Source organism: Salminus brasiliensis, chromosome 21 (genome assembly GCF_030463535.1).
Source record: "Salminus brasiliensis chromosome 21, fSalBra1.hap2, whole genome shotgun sequence".
NCBI classification, from domain to species: domain Eukaryota; kingdom Metazoa; phylum Chordata; class Actinopteri; order Characiformes; family Bryconidae; genus Salminus; species Salminus brasiliensis.
Window position 1 is genome coordinate 22,153,874 of NC_132898.1, and position 21,705 is coordinate 22,175,578.

Sequence of the window (21,705 nt, forward strand, 5' to 3'; positions counted from 1 at the left end):
CAACAGGCCGAACCCCACTGTGAACATTATCCACATTACATTACATTATCTAGATGTACACTAGTAATGTCTTGTTTAATCCCTAAGATCCGTGTTAATTATTGAAATTAAGTACATTATATTAGATATTAATAAGTATAATGCTAATGTATAGTCCCTGAAGGAAATATATTTTTATCCTGCAGTCTTTTGCAGACAGGGGGCGCTGCAATACTAACAATTACATTGCAATTCAGTACAGTTCACGTCTCTTATTTGCATATGTAATCACTGATAATCATTCATATTTTCATGAGTACTCACTGCTCTTGACCCTCAAATCCTCCTACTTTACTTTACTTTACTTTATGTTGCCACAACGTCCTAAATCATCTCTAAATACAGCCTGTCGTTTTATTAATTTCAGACAGTTTCTATGTTTTTTCAGTGTTTTATTTGAGAATAAAAAATAAATGTAACTAAAAGTACTTAAGTAAGAAGTACACAGTAGCTGTAAGCTTACATAGTGAGCAGTTCACTGCTTCCTCGGGTTGTAAGTTTCTTTATTTTTCATATGAAACCGTTTTAGAAAATAAATATAATCTGAATATTTAATTAGACAAACATATAAAACATTACAGATAAAAAAAAACAAATGAAAATATGATTTTATAATGTATAGATAAGGCACACACACACACACACATACACACAAACAGCTGCCATCCTGTATCAAATACTTATTAGTTATCAGTTAATTTGATTTGCTGTGCATTCTGGGAAAAAGTACATTATTGAGGGCACACATTTGACCCCACATTTAGAGGTGCATCATGGGATATCATCAGGGATTGCATGTTCCAGGGTTCTCCAGTTGTTAAAGGACAGTCTCTCCTCCTTTACATGCAACAAAGCTCTCTGTTCATCGTATGAGTGTTTGTGTGTGTTTGTGTGAGTGTGTGTAATCTCCCGCAGAGTATTGAGCAGCTCCTCGAACTGTTCATCTGGTCCTGTCTGGGCGTGGTCTGTGTAGAAGGTCTGCTGCAGCATTTCAGCCACACCCACCAAGGCCCCCAACAAAGCCAGAGCTGAACCCACCAGGTAAACCCGCAGGAAGCCAGGCCTAACCCGCAGGGACAGCAGCTCCCACACCAACAGCACACCACTGTTCATCACTGTTGCTCCAACACAGACTGGAAACACATCAAACAAATCAAAACACATCAAAACAACACAGTCAAACATCAAAACAAAACAGACAAACATCAAAGCACATAAAAATAACAGTCAAACATCACAACAAAACAGACAAACATCAAAGCACATCAAAACAACACAGTCAAACATCAAAACAGACAAACATCAAAGCACATAAAAATAACAGTCAAACATCACAACAAAACAGACAAACATCAAAGCACATCAAATTAACACAGTCAAACATCAAAACACAGCAAAACAACACAGTCAAACACATCAACTCAACAAATCAAACAAATCAGAATACATCAAACACAACAAAACAACATAACATATCAAAACATGTCAAACAAGGTGTGATCCTGGGGGTTCCAAACCTCCTAATTAAGCCTTAGAAACATCAGAAAGCCTTGTTGTCTAAATACTGCACATAAAAATGTAGTTTTCTCCACAAACACTTTAATATGATATTTAATATTAATAATATTAACCAGTAATCATGTTATTAGAACATTATTGTTTTATTTTTTATTAGAAATATTATATTATATTAATATTTGGATATATATGCTGACAGTTAAACAGTATAAAGTAAACACACACAGACACACACTTCTACACAGAGAATACACTCACCTGTCTGAACAGCTTTCTCTATACTCTCTCTCTTTCTCTCTCTCAGAAGTTTATACTGCTGTATATGTGTGTGTGTGTGTGTGTACATGTGCTCTGCCCACCGTGTGACACAGCAGTGAGTGTTTAGTGTTTACCCACTTCCTCCATCAAAGAGTAAGCTGATTGGCTCAGACAGGCTGGGCTAATGCTAATGTGTCTGACACTGTAGACGTCCGGCTCGCTCCGGCTGTTACACTGGATTACACACAAACACACACACTCACTGAAGTCAGACTGAACCAGGCTGAACTGTGAGTGTGTGAGTACTCAGTAGGCAGGAATTTCCAAACTCACACACATGACCTGAACAGCACTGCAGTTTAGTCTGACCCCTCCAAAAAAAAAGAAAAAAAAAAAGGGGGGGGGGTGTTCTAAAAGAACACATCATTTAGAATTGGAAGGAATATGGTATGTGTAAGGCTACCTAGAGCAGGCCGTCCTCACAAACTGAGTGAGTGCAAGAAAGAGACTAGTGAGGGAGGCTTCAGGAGTTAAAAGCTTCAGCAGCTGAGATGGGAGAGACTACATACTACATACAACAATGGCGAAATAGCTATATGAGAGTGTAGGAAAGAGAGTTAAATCTCAACAACAGTTCACCCAAAGGCATGTGGGAGACAAGGTTCTTTGTTCAGATTAGACCAAAATGGAGCTTTTTGGCAGTTAGCCTAAAAGCTATGTTTGGCAGACATCAAACACTGCACATCACCACAAACATACTATCGCCACCATGAAGCCTGTTGCTGGCAACTGAACTCCAGGGGGGAGTTCACTGACTTTTTTTTATCATCCCCTGACTTATACACCTCTTATACTCTTATAATAGCCTTTACTCAGAGTTGTGTGGAGTGTTCTTCTGTCTTTATGGTGTATTTGTAGCCAGGAATACCGATTAACCAGTGACTGGACCTTCCACTTATACCACATATACACTTATACACTTATACCACTTATACCACTTATACCACATATACACTTATACACTTATACCACATATACACTTATACCACTTATACACTTATACCACTTATACCACATATACACTTATACCACATATACACTTATACCACTTATACCACATATACACTTATATCACTTATATCACTTATACCACATATACACTTATACCACTTATACACTTATACCACTTATACCACATATACACTTATACCACTTATACACTTATACCACTTATACCACATATACACTTATACCACTTATACCACTTATACCACATATACACTTATACACTTATACACTTATACCACTTATACACTTATACCACTTATACCACATATACACTTATACCACTTATACCACATATACACTTATACCACTTATACCACCTATACCACATATACACTTATACCACTTATACCACATATACACTTATACCACTTATACCACTTATACCACATATACACTTATATCACTTATACCACATATACACTTATACACTTATACCACTTATACCACTTATACACTTATACCACTTATACTACTTATACCACTTATACCACATATACACTTATACCACTTATACTACTTATACCACTTATACCACATATACACTTATACCACTTATACCACATATACACTTATACACTTATACCACTTATACCACATATACACTTATACACTTATACCACTTTTACCACTTATACCACATATACACTTATACCACTTATACTACTTATACCACTTATACCACATATACACTTATACCACTTATACCACATATACACTTATACACTTATACCACTTATACCACTTATACACTTATACCACTTATACTACTTATACCACTTATACCACATATACACTTATACCACTTATACTACTTATACCACTTATACCACATATACACTTATACCACTTATACCACATATACACTTATACACTTATACCACTTATACCACTTATACCACATATACACTTATACACTTATACACTTATACCACTTTTACCACTTATACCACATATACACTTATATCACTTATACCACATATGCACTTATACCACTTATACCACATATACCCTTATACCACATGTTTAGGTTCTAATACAACACTGACGGCTTGTAGAACATGTTTATCAGGACAATCCGCGGTGACGATAAGAGGCTTAAAGGTCTGAAAACATTTTCTCTGAACAGAAAAACAGCGCAACTGTTTCAGGAAGAACAGAGTCTGACCTCCTGCAGTCTGACACACTCCTAAACCTCAGCCATACCATACTGGTCCACTCTGGTTCTGAGCTGGAATTCCAGACTGGTTTAGTTTGAATCCCACCCAACACTCCCACCCTTAACCCCCTACCTCCCCCCACCTCTCCACCACACACCTCATCACCATGGAGACCGGCAGCAGGACTGGGGTGTGTCTGCCTCTGTCTGGCACTTTGTGGAAAAAGATGAGTCAGAAAACCACAACACACACACACACACACACACCTGAGGCTGGTTCATACCTGCAGTGGAGAATGTAATACAGAATCAGTGCCTTGAGGCTACGCTTTATCGTACACCACACCCAGAACACACACCATCACCTTACCTCACACACCCTCTCACATACACACACACAACACTACCATATGACTGTTGAGCTGCAGACCAGAGGATTAAAGTAGAGAAGGAAAACAGATTCAGCACCTTTAGATCTTCTCCTCCAACATTTTTCACAAAACAACCACATCCCATAATAACCTTAAGCCTCAACCTTCATTAGTACTTTTCATTTTACTGAATCAGTGTAAATTATTAAATGCAGGGTTGTTGAAATTTCCAGGTCTGTATACATCTCTCTATAAACTCCTGAAAGTATTTTAATTATTTAATGTCTGTAATAATAAATAATAAGATTATTTAATGTTCCCTGTTGTGCTAAGCAGTCCAGACTCATAATTGCATAATGTTCCTCTGAGCTTTCCTGTCAGAACAAGCCCAGAACCGACCAATGCTCAGCTCACTGTAACACAGCACTGTTGGCTTTAACCCAAGCTGTGCTAGACTGGGCAGTGAGTTAGTGTTATCCTGCATTCAGGTTCTTTAGGAGGCTGGACCAGAGGGTTAATTAGAAAATATTGTGAACACCTCCTTACTCATGGAGGCCATCCTGCTTTATCAGAAGCTCCTCAGATAAATGTTTCATTTTTAATACAACGTTAAAGATCAAACATTCTTTTCAATATTTTAATCAAGATTATTATTATATTATTATTATTGTATTATTTACTTTTGTATGATTTTAGACTGAGAAAAGGAAAGAAGCACCGTCCAAAGATTGGGCACTCCAAGAGATATGAGCTCTCAGATTACTTTGACCAAGATCTCAGACCTTAATTAGCTTGTTTGGGTTATAGCTAGTTACCAATCATCGCTAGGAAAGACCAGCTGATGCAAAAACTCTCAGTCTACATTCTTGTCGGTACTTGGTCTGACTCCTCAGACCATGTCCCAACAATCAGCAGCCATGGACTCCTCTAAACAGCTTCTTAGCACTGGATGTGATTTTTAACACCAAATCAGATGTGTTTTTGTCTTTTTCTTCTTCCATTTCTCTGTTCCTTGTCTGCTTCTGCTCTGTTTAACTTTCCTTTGCCACATTAGCGCTCATTAGCGAGGGAAGCTAGCTATAGTTGACAGTTCTCAGACTAGGATATACCTGAACAAACTTAAATAAATGTAATACATAAAGTCTCACCGTCACTCCTTAGCCTTTCAGCTCTGCTCCACCAATGCACAAAATGATAGTTCATCAGTTTTGGACTTGATGTGAAAACACTGATTAAAATACACGTGTCCATTTTCAAAACATGATGTAAAAATCAAACTTAAGGCCCTTAAAGCTGTTTTCAGGATTTCGGTAGCCTGGAAGTGGCCCAGAAAACTGATCTTTGGTCCTCCTAAAATCGGCGGTCTGGGGTTCGGTCTGCTGCACATGTGGAAGATGTCCATTCCTGGCACCATGTGTGTGGTTTTATCAGTTTTTTTTTAAACATATTGTCTGCACAGCTAAAAACCTTCTTCTACGAGAGTGTTCCTACATGATGATGACTCCAGAAAGCACTGTTCTTCACTATATGGGTGTTTTCACTTGGCCCAGATGAATATATATACTATATTATATATACTATTATATATAATATATATATTATTATAGCAAATAAGCAATCATGAGTTTCTCATATATTCAGGACAAATGTGTAAAATGACCCTTAATAACTGATGAGCACAAAAAAGAAGAATATTATAAGAACATATCAATATTTTTTGTATTTTGGTTTTCACACCTGCACTTTTTAGGCTGGTTAAATAGTCCGGACTCTTGCATTTTCGACCTTGGTACGAATCATTTTACCAAAACAACTTCACCAAGAACCTTGAGAAGAGGTGGTTTCGGCCCAGTCCCAAATTAACTCAGGATAGTTATTTTGTGGTTGTTTCTGGGGTGTTATTAAGAAGTGACCAGTCAGGGAGCCCAAACTTTTGCTTCAGGCCCCTTTTTGGTTGTTTTACAAATACAAATAATCAATCAATACAAATCTCGGTTAAAACATTAATGAAATGTTTAATCTTGACCTTCTACCTTTTGGGAATCAGATCATCTACTCACTGGACTGTTCAGCTTCGACCATAACAGATATTCAGACAAAGGGTGTCTAAACTTTTGCATTAGGTTGGTGTAGGTGTGTAATATAGACCGTTAGTCATGTGCTCACAGCTCTGGGCTGCATTAGTAATGCTGGAATGCATGTGTGTGTTTTGATTCATTATTGTGAAGGGTGTGGCGTGTGAGGAAGTGTGTATCACACACAGGTGTGTGTGGGCAGGTATAAAGCGCAGCAAGAAGGTGTTCAGGTTCAGAAGCAAGTAAACTCTCTCAGCTTCACTCGGAGCTGCTCATTCAGGGATCTGGAGTTAACATTCTCACCTGAATCTGAGGACCCTAAGACACTTTAATGAAGACGTGGACTTTTCTGCAGTTAGCTGGTACGTACATCAGTACATTAGCACCTCAGTACTCTCACTGAACGCTGTTTACACCGTAGGTTGTCCTCAGTTTGTATCAGTAAGGAGTTATATGTGGTCTCTGGTGTATAAAAACTTGTGAACAGCAACTTTACAGGAGAAGGAAAAAAAACTTTCAATGGAAATCAATGTAAAAAATATTTTATTTATATTTTGGAGCTTTGGAGTTGATTTTTGTTGGATTATTCCTCATGAAATTCTGGAAGAATGTAAAGTAAAAAAAACTTCCAGATTCATGTTATATCAATATATGAAAACTGCAAAAAATTAGAAAGCATTTTTTGCGCTACAGCAACAATTTACTCTTATTAAAGTCAATTTTCAGTACTTTTCTAATAATTGTCACCATACTTTTCTGAAAATAATTAATCACAGTATTTTTACTCTTTTTAATATAATTTATTTATAATTTACTTTTATAATATAATTTAGTAATTTATTTGAGTAGTCTTACTTTATTACTTTACACAGAGGACAGTCTCTAAATATTTTTAAATATATATCCGGATACTTGTGGACAGGGCCTCTATCCTGAACTGAAACCCTGTCAAATCAGCACTGGGATCACCTGACTCAGCTTGTTAGTTAATTAAGTTTGGGGGGTGTTCCAGCAGCCAACCACCAAACGCTACACCCTCGCTGGAGACCTGCCAAAAAGTAACTCAATAATTAAAACTACTGTCTAGTAATTACTACATTAGTGTGAGTACAGTTTAATAGCGCTCTGCAGAACCGGCTCTGTGACAACATACAGGAACTTAAAACTGATCAGGTTTATTGATTAATATCTCTGATTGGTCCTCTCACTACTTGTCTGTCTGTGATCGGCCCTCTTATTTTTTGTCTTTGTCTTTGTTTGGCTCTTTCTCTGACTGGCTGTCTGTGTATGTGTTTCTGTATGTGTTGGTTAGCATTAGCCGCAGTGTGTGTGGCGCAGCAAGACTGTAGCCGGGGGGCATGTTACCCTCCGTTGGGAGATCTGCTGATTGGACGAGAACGGCAGCTGAGCGCCTCCTCCACCTGCGGCCTTATTGCCTCGGAGGTGTACTGCACACCTTTCGGACAGGTACACACACACACACACACATAATTTGTTCTTACATTAAGATAATATTATGATGACTTTAATAAACAATCAAATTAGAAGTGCAGCTAATCCAGTGCTCCAGCTTTACCTGAACAGACACTGATCGGCTTCTCTGAGCTGCAGAAGAGCAGAATCACTGCAGTACTGTCACATCACTGCTAAGAGGATCTGTCTGCCCTGGGTTTACACTGAGAGCTCTCAGTGAAAATACTAATGTTTCAATATTAGGTGTAGTACAGTATAGTCTACACTGTAATTCTGAAATCAGTTTGAATTAATGATGTTTTATGTGTCTTGTTAAATGATGTGTCTAAAAGTTGTAATTTTTAATATCAATGTGTTGACATTGTGTTTATGATGTGTTTACACTGTGGGGTCTTGATGTGTTGTGATGGATTCTGCCACACATGGTGTTTAAGGTGTTTAATACCTGTGGTGTTTAACCTGGGGATGCGTGTATGTGATTACTGTGTGTCACCAGACACTCTACTCGCTGAGTCAGCAGAAACACTGCTCTGAGGGCTATGACTAAATGTCCACCACTCTGCTCGGCGGGTGCTTCTGGTTGTTTCTAGCTGTTTCTCTGGGAGTTAGCTGTTTCTCTGGGAGTCTAAGGTTTAAAACACTTGAATCATCAAATCAGACCTTTGAAAGGTATCAGGCCAATCTGATGATTCAGGTCTTTGGTTTTCCAGACTCTGATTAGGCAGATTAAAACTTCTGAGAAAAAATCTGAGAGCCACACCACAGCCCAAACCCTGAACGTGCTAAAACACACCTGGAAGAAGGAGCTGAACGTTCTCACACTGAGCTCCAAGAACAGGGTTCTAGTAGTCTTAGAACATGTCTTACTGCAGTGTGGTAAATTATACTGCAGTGTAGTACATTATACTATAGTATACTTGAGTCCAGTATAGTGTGGTATACTGTAGTGCAGTATATTATACAATAGTGTAGTGTGGTATATTGTAGTGCAGTATATTATATTATAGTGTAGTGCGGTATACTGTAGTGCAGTATATTATACTATAGTGTAGTGTGGTATACTGTAGTGCAGTATATTATACTATAGTGTAGTGCGGTATACTGTAGTGCAGTATATTATACTATAGTGTTGTGTGGCATACTGTAGTGCAGTATATTATACTATAGTGTAGTGCGGTATACTGTAGTGCAGTATATTATACTATAGTGTTGTGTGGCATACTGTAGTGCAGTATATTATACTGTAGTGTAGTGCGGTATACTGTAGTGCAATACATTTTACTATAGTGTAGTGCGGTATACTGTAGTGCAATACATTTTACTATAGTGTAGTAATAACTGTACTGAAACCATTCTTCTGGTCTCTCTGCATTATAATCAGCCTGACTGACCTGGACTGTCTGATCCTGTGAGGTTTCTCTAGACGTGTGTATGTGGGTCCACAGTGACGACAGCACACACACACACACACACACACTCACTCTGCTGTTATTAGTAGCACACACACACACACACTGCTGTTATGAGTGTTCTCAGGCCTTTGTTCATTGTTAGCTGCTGCATTCCTCTGCTACATGTTAATCAGAGTGACCTTGTGAAGAATGTTGTTTTACTGATCTTATGTTACTATTTTGTTAATAAGAGTTAAAACAACATTCTGTATCAATTCTCCCCTAAAACAGCAGCTTCAGAATCATGTTGATGGTACGGTGACTGTAATAGGGAGAATGGCGTCTCTGTCAATCCCACTACTGGCACTATTGGACTTTGGTGGAGTTGCATGAGAACACAAACCTGAACATGAACCTAAACAGCATAATGCTGTGTAACCCGAGTCATTTTTGTGTAAAATCCTATAATCGTACTCTAACGCCTTAGTCCACATGATTCTTTCACTCAACTCTGATCTTTACCATTCTCAGTTTAAGATGAAGTGCTGCCCATGTGACTCGCGGAACCCAGCCGGTCCTAACGCCCACACCATACAGAACGTTCTGCCTGGAGCTGGAACCGATAGGTGGTGGCAATCCAAGAAAGGTGAGATCCCTTATTACTGCAGTTACAGTCTCTACTCGTCTGGAGACGCTTTACACTAGGGCAGTGGTGGCTCAGCGGTTAGAGCGCCGGGATATTGATAACAGGGTTGTGGGTTCGATTCCCGGGCTCGGCAAGCTGCCACTGTTGGGCCCTTGAGCAAGGCCCTTTACCCTCTCTGCTCCCCGGGCGCTGGAGTTGGCTGCCCACCGCTCTGGGTGTGTGTCTGTACTCACTGCCCCTAACACATGTGTGTGTGAGTGTGTGTTCACTACCAGATGGGTTAAATGCGGAGGACACATTTCGCTGTACACTGTACAGTGACAAATACGTGCACCTTAACAAAACATTGCTCTGAGGAGGATTTGATTGCAGAGGATTTGATTGCAGAGGTCGGGTTCTGATGTTGGAAGATCGAATCTGCCTCTCCAAGTATTTGATGGAGCTCAATAACTCCAGAGAACACAGTTCCCCTGCTCTACAGCTCAATGCTAGGGAGCTTTATATCCTTCTAGCCTACACCTGGCACTGGACACAGTGACCTTAGGGTCATGTAATTACAGCTGCTTCAGAGCCTCCTGTTGTATTGGTCAGTGCACAGGTTATACAGCTGTGCGGGAACACCTGGGTGAGATACTTTAAAGCTCCAGAACTCACGCAGTAGGGTGTCTGGATACTTTTGGACATGTTATGTATCTAGAATTGTGGTTATCAATCTATGGACCACACCTCCCCCAAGTGGACCATGCTGGTACTGCTAGGGGGACATTAGCATTTTTTTAAAACACATTTAAATAAAAAAATACACTGATCAGCCATAACAATAAGACCAACTAGTGGCCTAACATTGAGTTGGTCCCCTTTGTGCTGTTACAACAGATCTGACCACTGAAGGCATGGATGTCTGAAAGTGTTCTGTGATCTCTGGCACTAAAATGTTACCTGCAGACCCTTTAAATCCTGTAAGTTGTGAGGTGGGTCTTCTAGCAATTTGCTTCTTGTCAAAGTGGCTCCGATTTTTACGCTTGCCCATTTTTCCTGCTTCCATTACATCACCTTCAAGAACGGACTGTTCACTTGCTGCCTATTATATCCACCCCTTGCATGTTATTGCTGATCAGTGTAGTTTAAAACATGGCAGGCAATATTATTGTGAAAGGTGATTATTAAAGGGTTAAGCGAGCATCACACTGAACACTCTCTCTCTACCAGGTAATCTAAACACTAATATGGATTATTTATTTAAGGTATAAAAGTGGACGTTAAAACTGACCTCACTAAATTCTCACTAAGCATTAAACTCTATGTGTGTGCGTGTGTGTGTGTGTGTGTGTGTGTTTGTGTGTGTTTAGATGTAAATCCGGTAACTCTGCAGGTGGACCTGCAGCAACTGTTCCAGTTGGACAATGTGATGCTTTCATTTAAGGTAAGGCACACACACACACACACACACACACACACACACACACACACACACACACACACACACACAAACACACACACATACACACACACACACACACACACACACATACACTTCTGCAGTGGGAACAACACACTCACTGAGACCCTCCCCCTCCCCAGGGTCCTCGGCCAGATGCATTGGTGATTGAGCGGACGAAAGATTTTGGACGGACCTGGCAACCTGCACTGTACATGGCAACCAACTGTGCCTCCGCTTTTCCCCGGGTTTCCATGGCATCACCCCGCAACCTCGACAACACCTACTGTTACACCCTGCCCACCACCTCCCCCAATCCCTACCAGGACCAGCGGGTACGAACACACACACACAAACACACACACAGTCCATTTACCCCTCTAAGTAACGTCTGTGCAGGATTTGTATCATGTATTGACTGATTATTGATTTTTGATTTTTCTCCCTTAGATTTATTTTCACCCCCTCCATCAGTACACCAACATTAATTACCCGCCTGAGTACAAAATACAAGGTAAACACCCTTACACAGATTTACTGACTAATGCACACTGATTAATTGACTGACTGATTGATTGATTGACTGCTGTATTGGTTGATTATTGTTGCAGAGGTCAGTGGTTTCACGGGTCTACGTGTAAATCTGACCCAGCTGGGTGAGGTCCCCCGGCTGCCTGGCCGTAGCCCGAGCCACTTCTACGCCCTGAAAGAGATAAAGGTCACAGGGTCGTGCTTCTGTCATGGACACGCTAACCGCTGCCTGCTGGACCCCAACTCCAACTACCTGCCCACTGTACAGGTAATTAATACACACACTCTAGCTGCACACTGAACACATATATACACACCTGCACAAGGTCACTGTACAAAATACACATCACAATGCTAATTTAACATGTTGCTTCCCCTTGTGTGTGTGTGTGTGTGTGTGCTTTAGGTGAATGGAGTGTGTGAGTGCCAACACAATACAGCGGGTGTGAATTGTGAGCGCTGTGCTGATTTTTACAATGATCTGCCCTGGAGACCCGCCCAGAAGGACAACACACACACCTGCAAACGTAACGAACAGACTTCATCTACTGTAACACACCTACTGTTACACACCAGCTGTAAAACTAACTGTAACACACCTACTGTAACACGAACATATCTACAATAACACACATGCTATAACAATAACTGTAACACACATACTGTAACACACCAATTGTAACACTAATTGTAACATACTTCCTGTAACACTAACTGTAACACACCTACTGTAACATACCTCACCTGCAAACATAATGTTTCAGAGTACTATTGATGCTAGCTGATGTACCACCACTAGCTAATCCAGTAGCCCACAAGCTAATATACTAGCCATAAACTAATAGCTCACAAAGGTATTCTGTAGCTAAGACAGGTATGTGAATACTATCAGCTTGTATAGACTTGTATGTTCATTAGCAGTGTGTGTGTCACCCCCTGCAGGCTGTGAGTGTAATAACCATGCCCAGCAGTGTCACTTTGATTCTGAGCTGTACGAGCTGAGCGGGCGGCGCAGTGGAGGGGTGTGTGACGGGTGCTTACACAACACAGCGGGACCACACTGCGAACGCTGCGCCCCGAACTACTACAGAAACCCCAACAGCAACATGCAGCGGCCCGACGCCTGCCTACGTAAGTACACATACCACCCCACACACACACACACACACACACACACAAATACTTAATTCCAATGTATATATATGTAAAACAATATATATCTGCATTACTGATCAAAGTGTGAATGTGTGTGTGCAGCGTGTCAGTGTAGCAGTGCTGGTTCACTGAGTGGTGGTCAGTGTGACCCTGCCACAGGAGCGTGTGTGTGCAAGGCTAATGTGGAGGGTCCGCGGTGTGACCGCTGTAAAGCTGGATATTATGGACTAAGCACCACTAACACGCTCGGCTGCTCCAGTAAGTGACTCTCTACCTCTGTTTTTAAAGGGAAATTCCAAGTGTTTTTTTTTCTTTGCATAACTCAGAGTTTGAGATGAACACATTCAGAGTTTGGTCTGACATTGTGCTTCACTGTAGAGAAGAAGTCAGTAAAACACAAATATAGACCTTTTATTTACTGCCCAAACCCACCAATGAACTTACATGTGTCTTCTGAGTTTTATATGGAGTGTTGATGCAAAACTATAAAATATGTTTTCTATGGGGAATATTTTTCTGCCGCACAACACCCTGCATGTCTCAGGCATCAGGCAGTGTATTCATAACTATTTGGTGGGAGCTTTTAGCTGGTTCCATTCACCACCACTGTGAACATTTCTGACTGGGTAAGTTTTTCTACAACGAAGCATTTCACACCAAGCCCAACTCTGAATGACTCTGTTCACATCTTAATTGTTTAATTATGCAGAGAATCTTTTTAATTGATGTTCTCCTTTAAACATTTTGCTCAGCATCCATATCTACAGAACAATTGTGTGTGCATAAGACATATAATATTGTGTGTGTGTTTGTGTATAGAGTGCTCCTGCAGTGCAGCTGGCTCTCTGAGCAATGTGTGTGACGCTGTGACGGGTCAGTGTACTTGCCGACCAAACGTGCAGGGAGCTTCATGTGATCGCTGTGCAGCAGGGTTCTGGAGCCCAACTACTGGCTGCCAGCCCTGCAACTGTGACCCAAACCACTCCCTCAGCTCTACCTGCAACCAGGTACACACACACACACACACTTAAAAGAGGTTAAAGCACATTGTGTCTTACATAACAGTGTCAAAGAATACATCATATATTTAGCTCCAGTGCTAGTTGGTAGGGTTTCCATTACTTGTTAGCTACTTTGTTGTATGATGAAATAACAGTGTTGTTACTCCTGTAGGAAACGGGTCAGTGTCTGTGTCGGTCAGGGCTTATGGGCCGTACCTGCAGCGGCTGTCCAGAGTACACTTATGGAGACCCGTTGACCGGCTGCAGACGTAAGAACCTCATAGAGTTCAGATCACTGGTCCCACTTAAGGTGGTAGTAACTTCAGGCTCCAGGCTTCAGGCTGGTTGGGCTAAAAATACTTAAGGGTTGTGCGTCAGGATTTGTAGATTGAGAAGAAATGGGTCAGTGCACTGCCGAAACCCACTGAGGGTCCTTGTCTGTCAGCTTCGTCTTTCGGACAAAATTGTGACAAGAATTTCCTGTAGACTGGGATTACTGTTACTGCTGGTCAACCTGTATGACCGTACGGGTCAATGCACCTGCAGAATCAGCTACTTCTTTCACACTATGGCCTTTGACATGCACATCGAACAAGACATTCACTGCACTGTACCGCCTCTTCTCAATCTATGACTCCCATCGCACACCCTGCAGGTATTTATAGCTCAATCATCCTCATGAAATGCCATCTGCAGAAACCTGAAGTTATTACCACCTTAAGGTGAGTAATCTTCACTGTGTTATATTATACATATATATCAGTAGCTATTGAATAACACGAAAGTGGGCGGGGCCTAGATAAGGGCAATTATTGTTAATTCCAAGATGAAATGATCCCTCTCTCTTTCTTTCTCAGCGTGTCAGTGTGACAGTATTGGGACTGCCCCTGGCGGGTGTGATAAGCGTACGGGTGTGTGTCACTGTAAGCCGGGCGTTGTGGGTGCCCGCTGTGACGCGTGTGCCCGTGGACACTGTGGCAGTTTCCCTCAGTGCCCGGTGTGCCCGCCCTGCTTCTTCTCGCTAGACGCTCAGATACAGAACCTAACGATGTATCTAGACCGTCTGGCTGCTCGAATGGACACCCAGACAGGGGCGGTTATCCCCGGCAATGCTGCCGACAGGATGAGGAGACTGGAGGACACACTGCTGCAGATCAGGAGCTTCCTCAGCCTCCCACTGCGCTCTGAATCTTTACTGAACACAGACCTGGACACACTGCTCACACTCCGGTCAGTCACATACATACACACACTTCCAATACACACTGATTATCCCACTCACTTTTTCACACCATTCTAAACACCTCTTTCCTTCCTCCCCCTTCAGACTGACAGTTACAGGGTTGAACAGCAGGCTGCACTCTGCTGACCCCTATCCTGACCTGCAGGGGGAGCTGGACAATCTGCAGACTCTGTTATTCAACATTCGCTTCATCTATGACACCAAGAAAAATGCTACGTCCTCCAATGGTGACAACTATGCAGGTAGACCCACCAAGCCCCCACTTATATATACACTTTATTCTAAAGAAATGTAAAAGAATGTGGTGTGGAATGAACTCCCGCTTTAATGGAGTGTGTGTGGGTGCAGGTGTCTTAGATGCCATTAGGAATGCCCGGGAGCGATCTGTGGAGGCAGAGAAGAGAGCGGATGCTACAGGAGAGACCATTGACAGGTCGGCCGCTGTCAGAGGAGACGCCCTGAACAGCCTGGACAGCGTCCAGCCAGATAACACCAAGAACCTGCAGACACTCGGGGAGGACCTAGCAACCCGGCCCAATCTCACACCTACTGCTGTACAGGTACTGCTTACCACCAACACGCACACACACACGCGGTAACAGGGTTACGCTACAATGATTTATGTGGCTACATTACACTATTTCCATGGTTACACTATATGATATATACATTTTAATTAACATTATTGTGTAAATTATTGTTTCATTTGCACTTGTTGTGAGGTTGTATGTAAACATCAAAATTCTGTTTTAAAATACAATAAATAAATATAAACTTTATACTATAAAAATTTAAATCTAAAAAATATGATATAAAGCTGATGTAAATTGAATTTCGTCTAACACATCTGTCTGTCTGTCTGTCTGTTGTTTTAGGTGTGTGGCAGTACCCGTATTACCCCCTGCACCCCTCAGGAGTGTAAGGGTGAGCTGTGTCCTCCAGCTGGAGCGCCCCCCTGTGGTCAGGGTGAACGATGCGTCGGGGCTTTGCCTCAGGCCACTAGAGCGGTGCAGAACACAGACGAGGTCAAAACCAAGCTACAACAACTCAACAAGAACATCACACAGACCTACACACAGGTAACACACACACACACACACACACACACTACAAGAAGTTAACATTACACAGACATACATAAAGTCCTACTCACACTCCAACTCTCTCTGCTCTGTAGATCCAGAAGACTCAGGACTCAGCCAATTATGTCAGACTCTCTGCAGATGAGCTGGCCAATCGGATCAGAGGAACGCGGGATGACCTGGACTACGACCTGAGGGCCATCAAAGACTTCATTAAGAAGCTGAAAGACTTCCTGTCAGGTGAGCTTTATAAAACATGCTAACTTAGAGTGTGTGTGTTTTCGTTATTACGTAGTGCGTTAGCACAGTTAGTCCACCAATCAGCTCACAATAAACCGACTGAGAGTATTTACAAATGAATAGATACAAATGAATAGATAGTGAACCACATTTGTGTTAATACTGTGTTTGTGTGTGTGTGTGTGTGTGTGTGTGTGTGTGTGTGTGTGTGTGTGTGTGAGCAGACCCATACTCTGACCCCGCGGAGGTGCAGCGTGTGTGTGAAGCGGTGCTGGGTGTGAACCTGCCGGAGGGGGCGGAGTCTCTGAGGAGGAAGCTGCAGGAGATGCAGGATCTGGCAGCGACTCTGCCGGACAGCAGCAAGGTGCTGAAGGAGGCGGAGCCGAAACTGGAGAAGGCTCGCCGCCTGTTACAAGACGCACAGAGAACCAGGTAATACGCAAACCACTAGAGTGCTGTTGTGAGTGAATGGCCAGACTTTTTCTCCCTTCCTATGTAGAGAGTAAAAGACACACAGCGCCACCTGGTGTGCTGAGGTATCAACTGTTCAGGTGTTAGAACTGAACTGAAGAACAGCTCTACATCTTCATTTCGTCAAAAATACATAAATATGCATTATCAATATATTAATATCTACAGAACGATTTATTTAGACAGTTATGATTATGGTGTACTGATTGATCTGACTAATTTAATTCCCTGATCTGTTTGACCTGATTGCTTGTGTCAGGAACGAGTCTGTGCTGCTGCAGGACGGTGCTGACCGGCTGCTTTCAGATCTAAATAAAAGTGAAGACGAAATTGAGAACATGAAGTACAATCTGAAGCAGAGTCAGGACATCGTGAACAAAGTCAATGAGGACGTACAGAAGGTACGAACACACACTGTCAATTATATTAGTAATCAACTGTGTAATTTCAAAGTATATGTGTATAGGGAAAATATATATAAATTAAATATTAATCTGTGATTTTTGTTATCATTTATAACATTTATTTACAACAACAGTAGTTTATATTATTGGAAATTATGTAAGCATTCTCTCTCTCTCTCTCTCTCAGGTGGATAAGACATTGGCTCCTGTAGAACAGTTGCTGAAGGAGGTGCCGTTGTTAGTGGGGTTGATGCGCCCCCTGCTGGAGGGGCTGAAAGATGACGTGCAGAAGGCCAGAGAGCAAACAGGAGAGGCAGAGAAGCAGGCGGGCGGTGCAGGGCTGGAGGCAGACCTCGCAGCTGTGGTATACACACACACCTGTATACACAAACACTAGGCCAATATTACTAACAAACAGTGGACTTGGAGTGTCACCAGTCTCATCTGTCTGTAAGATAGCCAGATACGTTATTAATGTGGCCACTGAATAGCAACTGTGTGTGTGTGTGTAGGAGCTGGCAGCACTTCAAGATCAACTTGAGAAGCTGAAGGAGAAAGCTAATGCTAGCACAGAGGCTAACGAGGCCGAAAAGCGACTACTGGATCTACAGAAGAATGCCACAGCACTCGTCCAGGAAACTGTGGACATGATGCAGAAACTCACAGGTATGTGTGTGTGTGTTGGGGTGGTGGGTGTTGGGGTGTTGGGGGGAGTAGACATAGCACAGACACCAAAGCCAGTTATCAGAGCAATTAACAATCCAAACTGCATTGCGAATGAGCTCACACTCATGCTCACTCAGGGGGAAAAAAACACAGCGCATCCAACAAGAACCGAAGCCTCGTCCATCTTTTATACAGCAGTAAAACATGGCAGCTCACACAGAAAGCACTGATGGATTCTATACACAGATTTATTTAGTGCTGTCTGATTTACTGATTTACTGTGTGCAGTCTGAACATGCAAACAGGAGTCCAGCTTTAGCCTAGCATGCTAACTTGCTAAGGCAGTAGGAGCACCCTCTTGTGTTTGACTAACCTATGAGACTTTATTAAATGAGTGAAGGCTTGTTTGCTGTTTACATTATACCTCTCTAAAAGAAAACCTCTCTCTCTCTTTCTTTCTCTCTCTCTCTCAGATAAAGAGCGCTCTCTGCAGACAGGGACCGACGATCTGCTGAGATCTTCAGAGCTCCTGGCCGGTCTGGATGGCCAGCTGAAGGAGTTGATAACCGACATCAACAACAAAGCCACAAAACTCGTCATGTGTCAGGGCTGAGTGGGGCGCTCACACTCAGCACAGCTGCTGAATGCTTGTTTTTAATATCTTGTCATTTCATCATGCTCTCAACATGTCATTACATCAGAAAGTATTATTAATATTGTTTACAAATTAAAGCTTAAATTAATTTCTTCAGTGGTCTTCAGTTTTAGATACAGGCAGGTTTTGTTAACACCAATCAGCCATTACATTTGTACCTTGTAGGGTAGGTCTCCCTTTGTGTCACCACAACAGATCTGACCTGTTAAGGTATCGTCTCCACAAGACCTCTGAAAGTGTCCTGTGGTATATGGCACCAAGATGTTAGCAGCAGATCCTTTAAGTCCTGTAACTTGTGAGATGCTGGCACTAGCTTCAGTGAGCCTCGGGCACCCATGACCCTGTTGTCCTTTGTTAGAGCACTTGTGGTTGATACTGACTACTGCATACCAAGCACACCCCACAAGACCTGTCTGATGTTTTGGAGATGTCTGACTCAGTCGTCTAGCCATCACAGCTTTCTTCTTGTCAAAGTGTCTCGAGGAAGTCATGCTTGCTCATTTTCCCTGCTTTCTAGGATTTTAATTATAAAGAAAACAGGACACCATGCAGTGATGCACTGTGTTGGTTTTAATACAAGTTCAGTTAATAAAAACAACCCAGTGCAGATTACTGTCATACAAATAAAATATTTGATATATAAGAAAACATTGGAATGGTATTTCACTCCTATAGCAGCATCCACATTTCCCCGGAGAAAGATTAGCATCTCTTGGCATTCACTTGGTTTACTTATACAAAATGCAGAATCTGGGCTAAATATGCAGTAAATTATGTAGATTATGCAGCTCTATGTCAAGCAGACATTAGTATTGAAAGCAGATGAATATATGTTGAAATATAGAGGAAGCTCATTTCAAATGTGCAGTTCAGAAAAGCTGACCGTGTGCCGAACACTGCAAAACTTATCTTTATTCCCAATGGATTCACCTTACATGTAAATGAATATTACTTATAAGATTAACTTATATTTTACCTATATTTTACTAACAAGCTGTATCTAATGAAACTGTCCATGTGATGAGTGATGTCTCTAAATTATGAACAAAATGAGCAGTTTGAACAGTTAACTAGAACAGTGTATCTAGAAACATGCAGAAATCTTATTGAGACAGCCTAATGGTAAGAAATATGATAATGAGCTTTGATTTGAGGTGCTTTCACTGTTCCACATATTATTTTTGCAGTGAACCCACACCAAAGTACATTTACATGTACAACTGCACAACATACCTTTTGTTAATCAGTATTGCAATACAGTTCTAAGCGAGAACGATACTGCAAAGGCCACTATACCCAAATGAGCCTTTTTTGGATGTACTGAGGAATGAGTTTGTTCACATTATCCAACAAAAGCGATTTTCTTTCAGATAAAATAATGCAGGTCTTTAAGAATGTGGTTTTATGATCCTGAATCTTTTACCGAAAAATCAGCTCGTAGTAACATAATCCTGATACTAGTGTTTTAGACTGTGGCGAACAGCTCTAATTCACAGCTCTCATGCATGCACACGTCAGCTGTGGAAAATGCACCACTTTGTGGCGCAAAGTCACTATAAGCATCACTGAACCCATTCCTCAGGGAAAGCAGCAAACAGACAGTATATCAATAAACGTGTTGATATAAGAGTAACAAACCAGAATAAAAATATAAATAGATATTTAGTCTAGCTGTCAGTATGAAAATAAACACCTGTCAGTTTCAGGTGAAAGGTAAATGAATTCAGGCATAAATACATTCTGTCTTATAAAACCTGAGACACACTACAGAAACACGTCGGCAGCGTGTAAATGAGTGTTTACTATCAGCCCCAGCAAAGCAACCTGAACCGACCTAAACACACACATCCTCAACATTCCTGAAAGAAGTCACTTATCGTCCCTTTCACCATGAATAATAGGAAATATAATATTATATATTACATATTAATATATAATATAATAAATAAATAATTTGTAATGAAATAAATATAGTATTTCATTAATAATAGAGAAACAGGACAGATATACAATATGTGTCTATGTGTGTGGCACGGCTGTAATCTCTGGGCTCTGTCAATCCTGTGTGGTTTTGGATCCTCCAGAGAAACGCTGTGCAAGGCCAGAACCGACTCAAATCGGACCCGGAAACGGAGATGCGCGCTCATCTCCTTAAGCGCTGCACAAACACACATACACACAGGGAAGAGAGAGAAAGGAAAACTGGTAAGTGTTTCAGTTCAGTCTGGCCTTACAGTAACAGTCATTGAATGTGTGGTTTCTGACACTGTATGAGTCACCGTTATCTAGAACAAGAATGCTGAATAAAGCAGCGTCTGTTTTGTCTGTTTTTGTTTAGCATGTTTTGGCTGATCCACTAAAAGTGGGGTGAGGGCAGCGTAAATTTGTTGTGGCTAAACTATCGTTTTAGGATCCCCATTGTTCTGCTAGGTTCTAGGTATTGGTGTAACGACACATACGTGAACCACAGATAAATTGCCCAAGTTTAACCATAACAGTATGGAACATGCTTTTACTGATACTTTTTACATTAATAATTGGACACAAAGCTGCACTACTATTACAAATGAGCAAACACATGTTGTCAAAAATAAAAGTCACTAATACAAACAAACCAAACACAAAATACCTTCAAATTAATAATACGCTAATATAATATCTGTCTCCCTTTTTTGCTGATCCGATAAATGATCTGTGATCAGATCTGAATCATGGGTTTAGTGATCTGTTACACCACTTGACTGTAAGCAATATGTGTATACTTAAATAATGCAGCGATTGCTTACCTGTAATGATTGGCAGCTGTCCATCAGCAGTGTGTTGA

At 41.3% G+C, this 21,705-nt stretch overlaps 1 protein-coding gene across 1 annotated transcript; it reads left to right on the plus strand.

Annotated features, from left to right (window-relative positions):
• The first annotated feature begins 6,816 nt into the window (after positions 1 to 6,816).
• Positions 6,817 to 18,839, plus strand: lamb3 (laminin subunit beta 3). Its single transcript, XM_072666527.1, has 22 exons — positions 6,817 to 6,847; positions 7,798 to 7,952; positions 9,881 to 9,995; positions 11,345 to 11,418; positions 11,577 to 11,768; positions 11,884 to 11,947; positions 12,045 to 12,232; positions 12,371 to 12,491; positions 12,907 to 13,095; positions 13,222 to 13,377; positions 13,939 to 14,126; positions 14,293 to 14,389; positions 14,978 to 15,350; positions 15,448 to 15,605; positions 15,712 to 15,923; positions 16,239 to 16,442; positions 16,541 to 16,685; positions 16,910 to 17,117; positions 17,416 to 17,557; positions 17,748 to 17,924; positions 18,073 to 18,226; positions 18,700 to 18,839. The coding sequence occupies exons 1-22, from the start codon at positions 6,817 to 6,819 to the stop codon at positions 18,837 to 18,839; spliced, it is 3,483 nt and encodes a 1,160-aa protein (XP_072522628.1).
• The last annotated feature ends 2,866 nt before the right edge of the window (positions 18,840 to 21,705 follow it).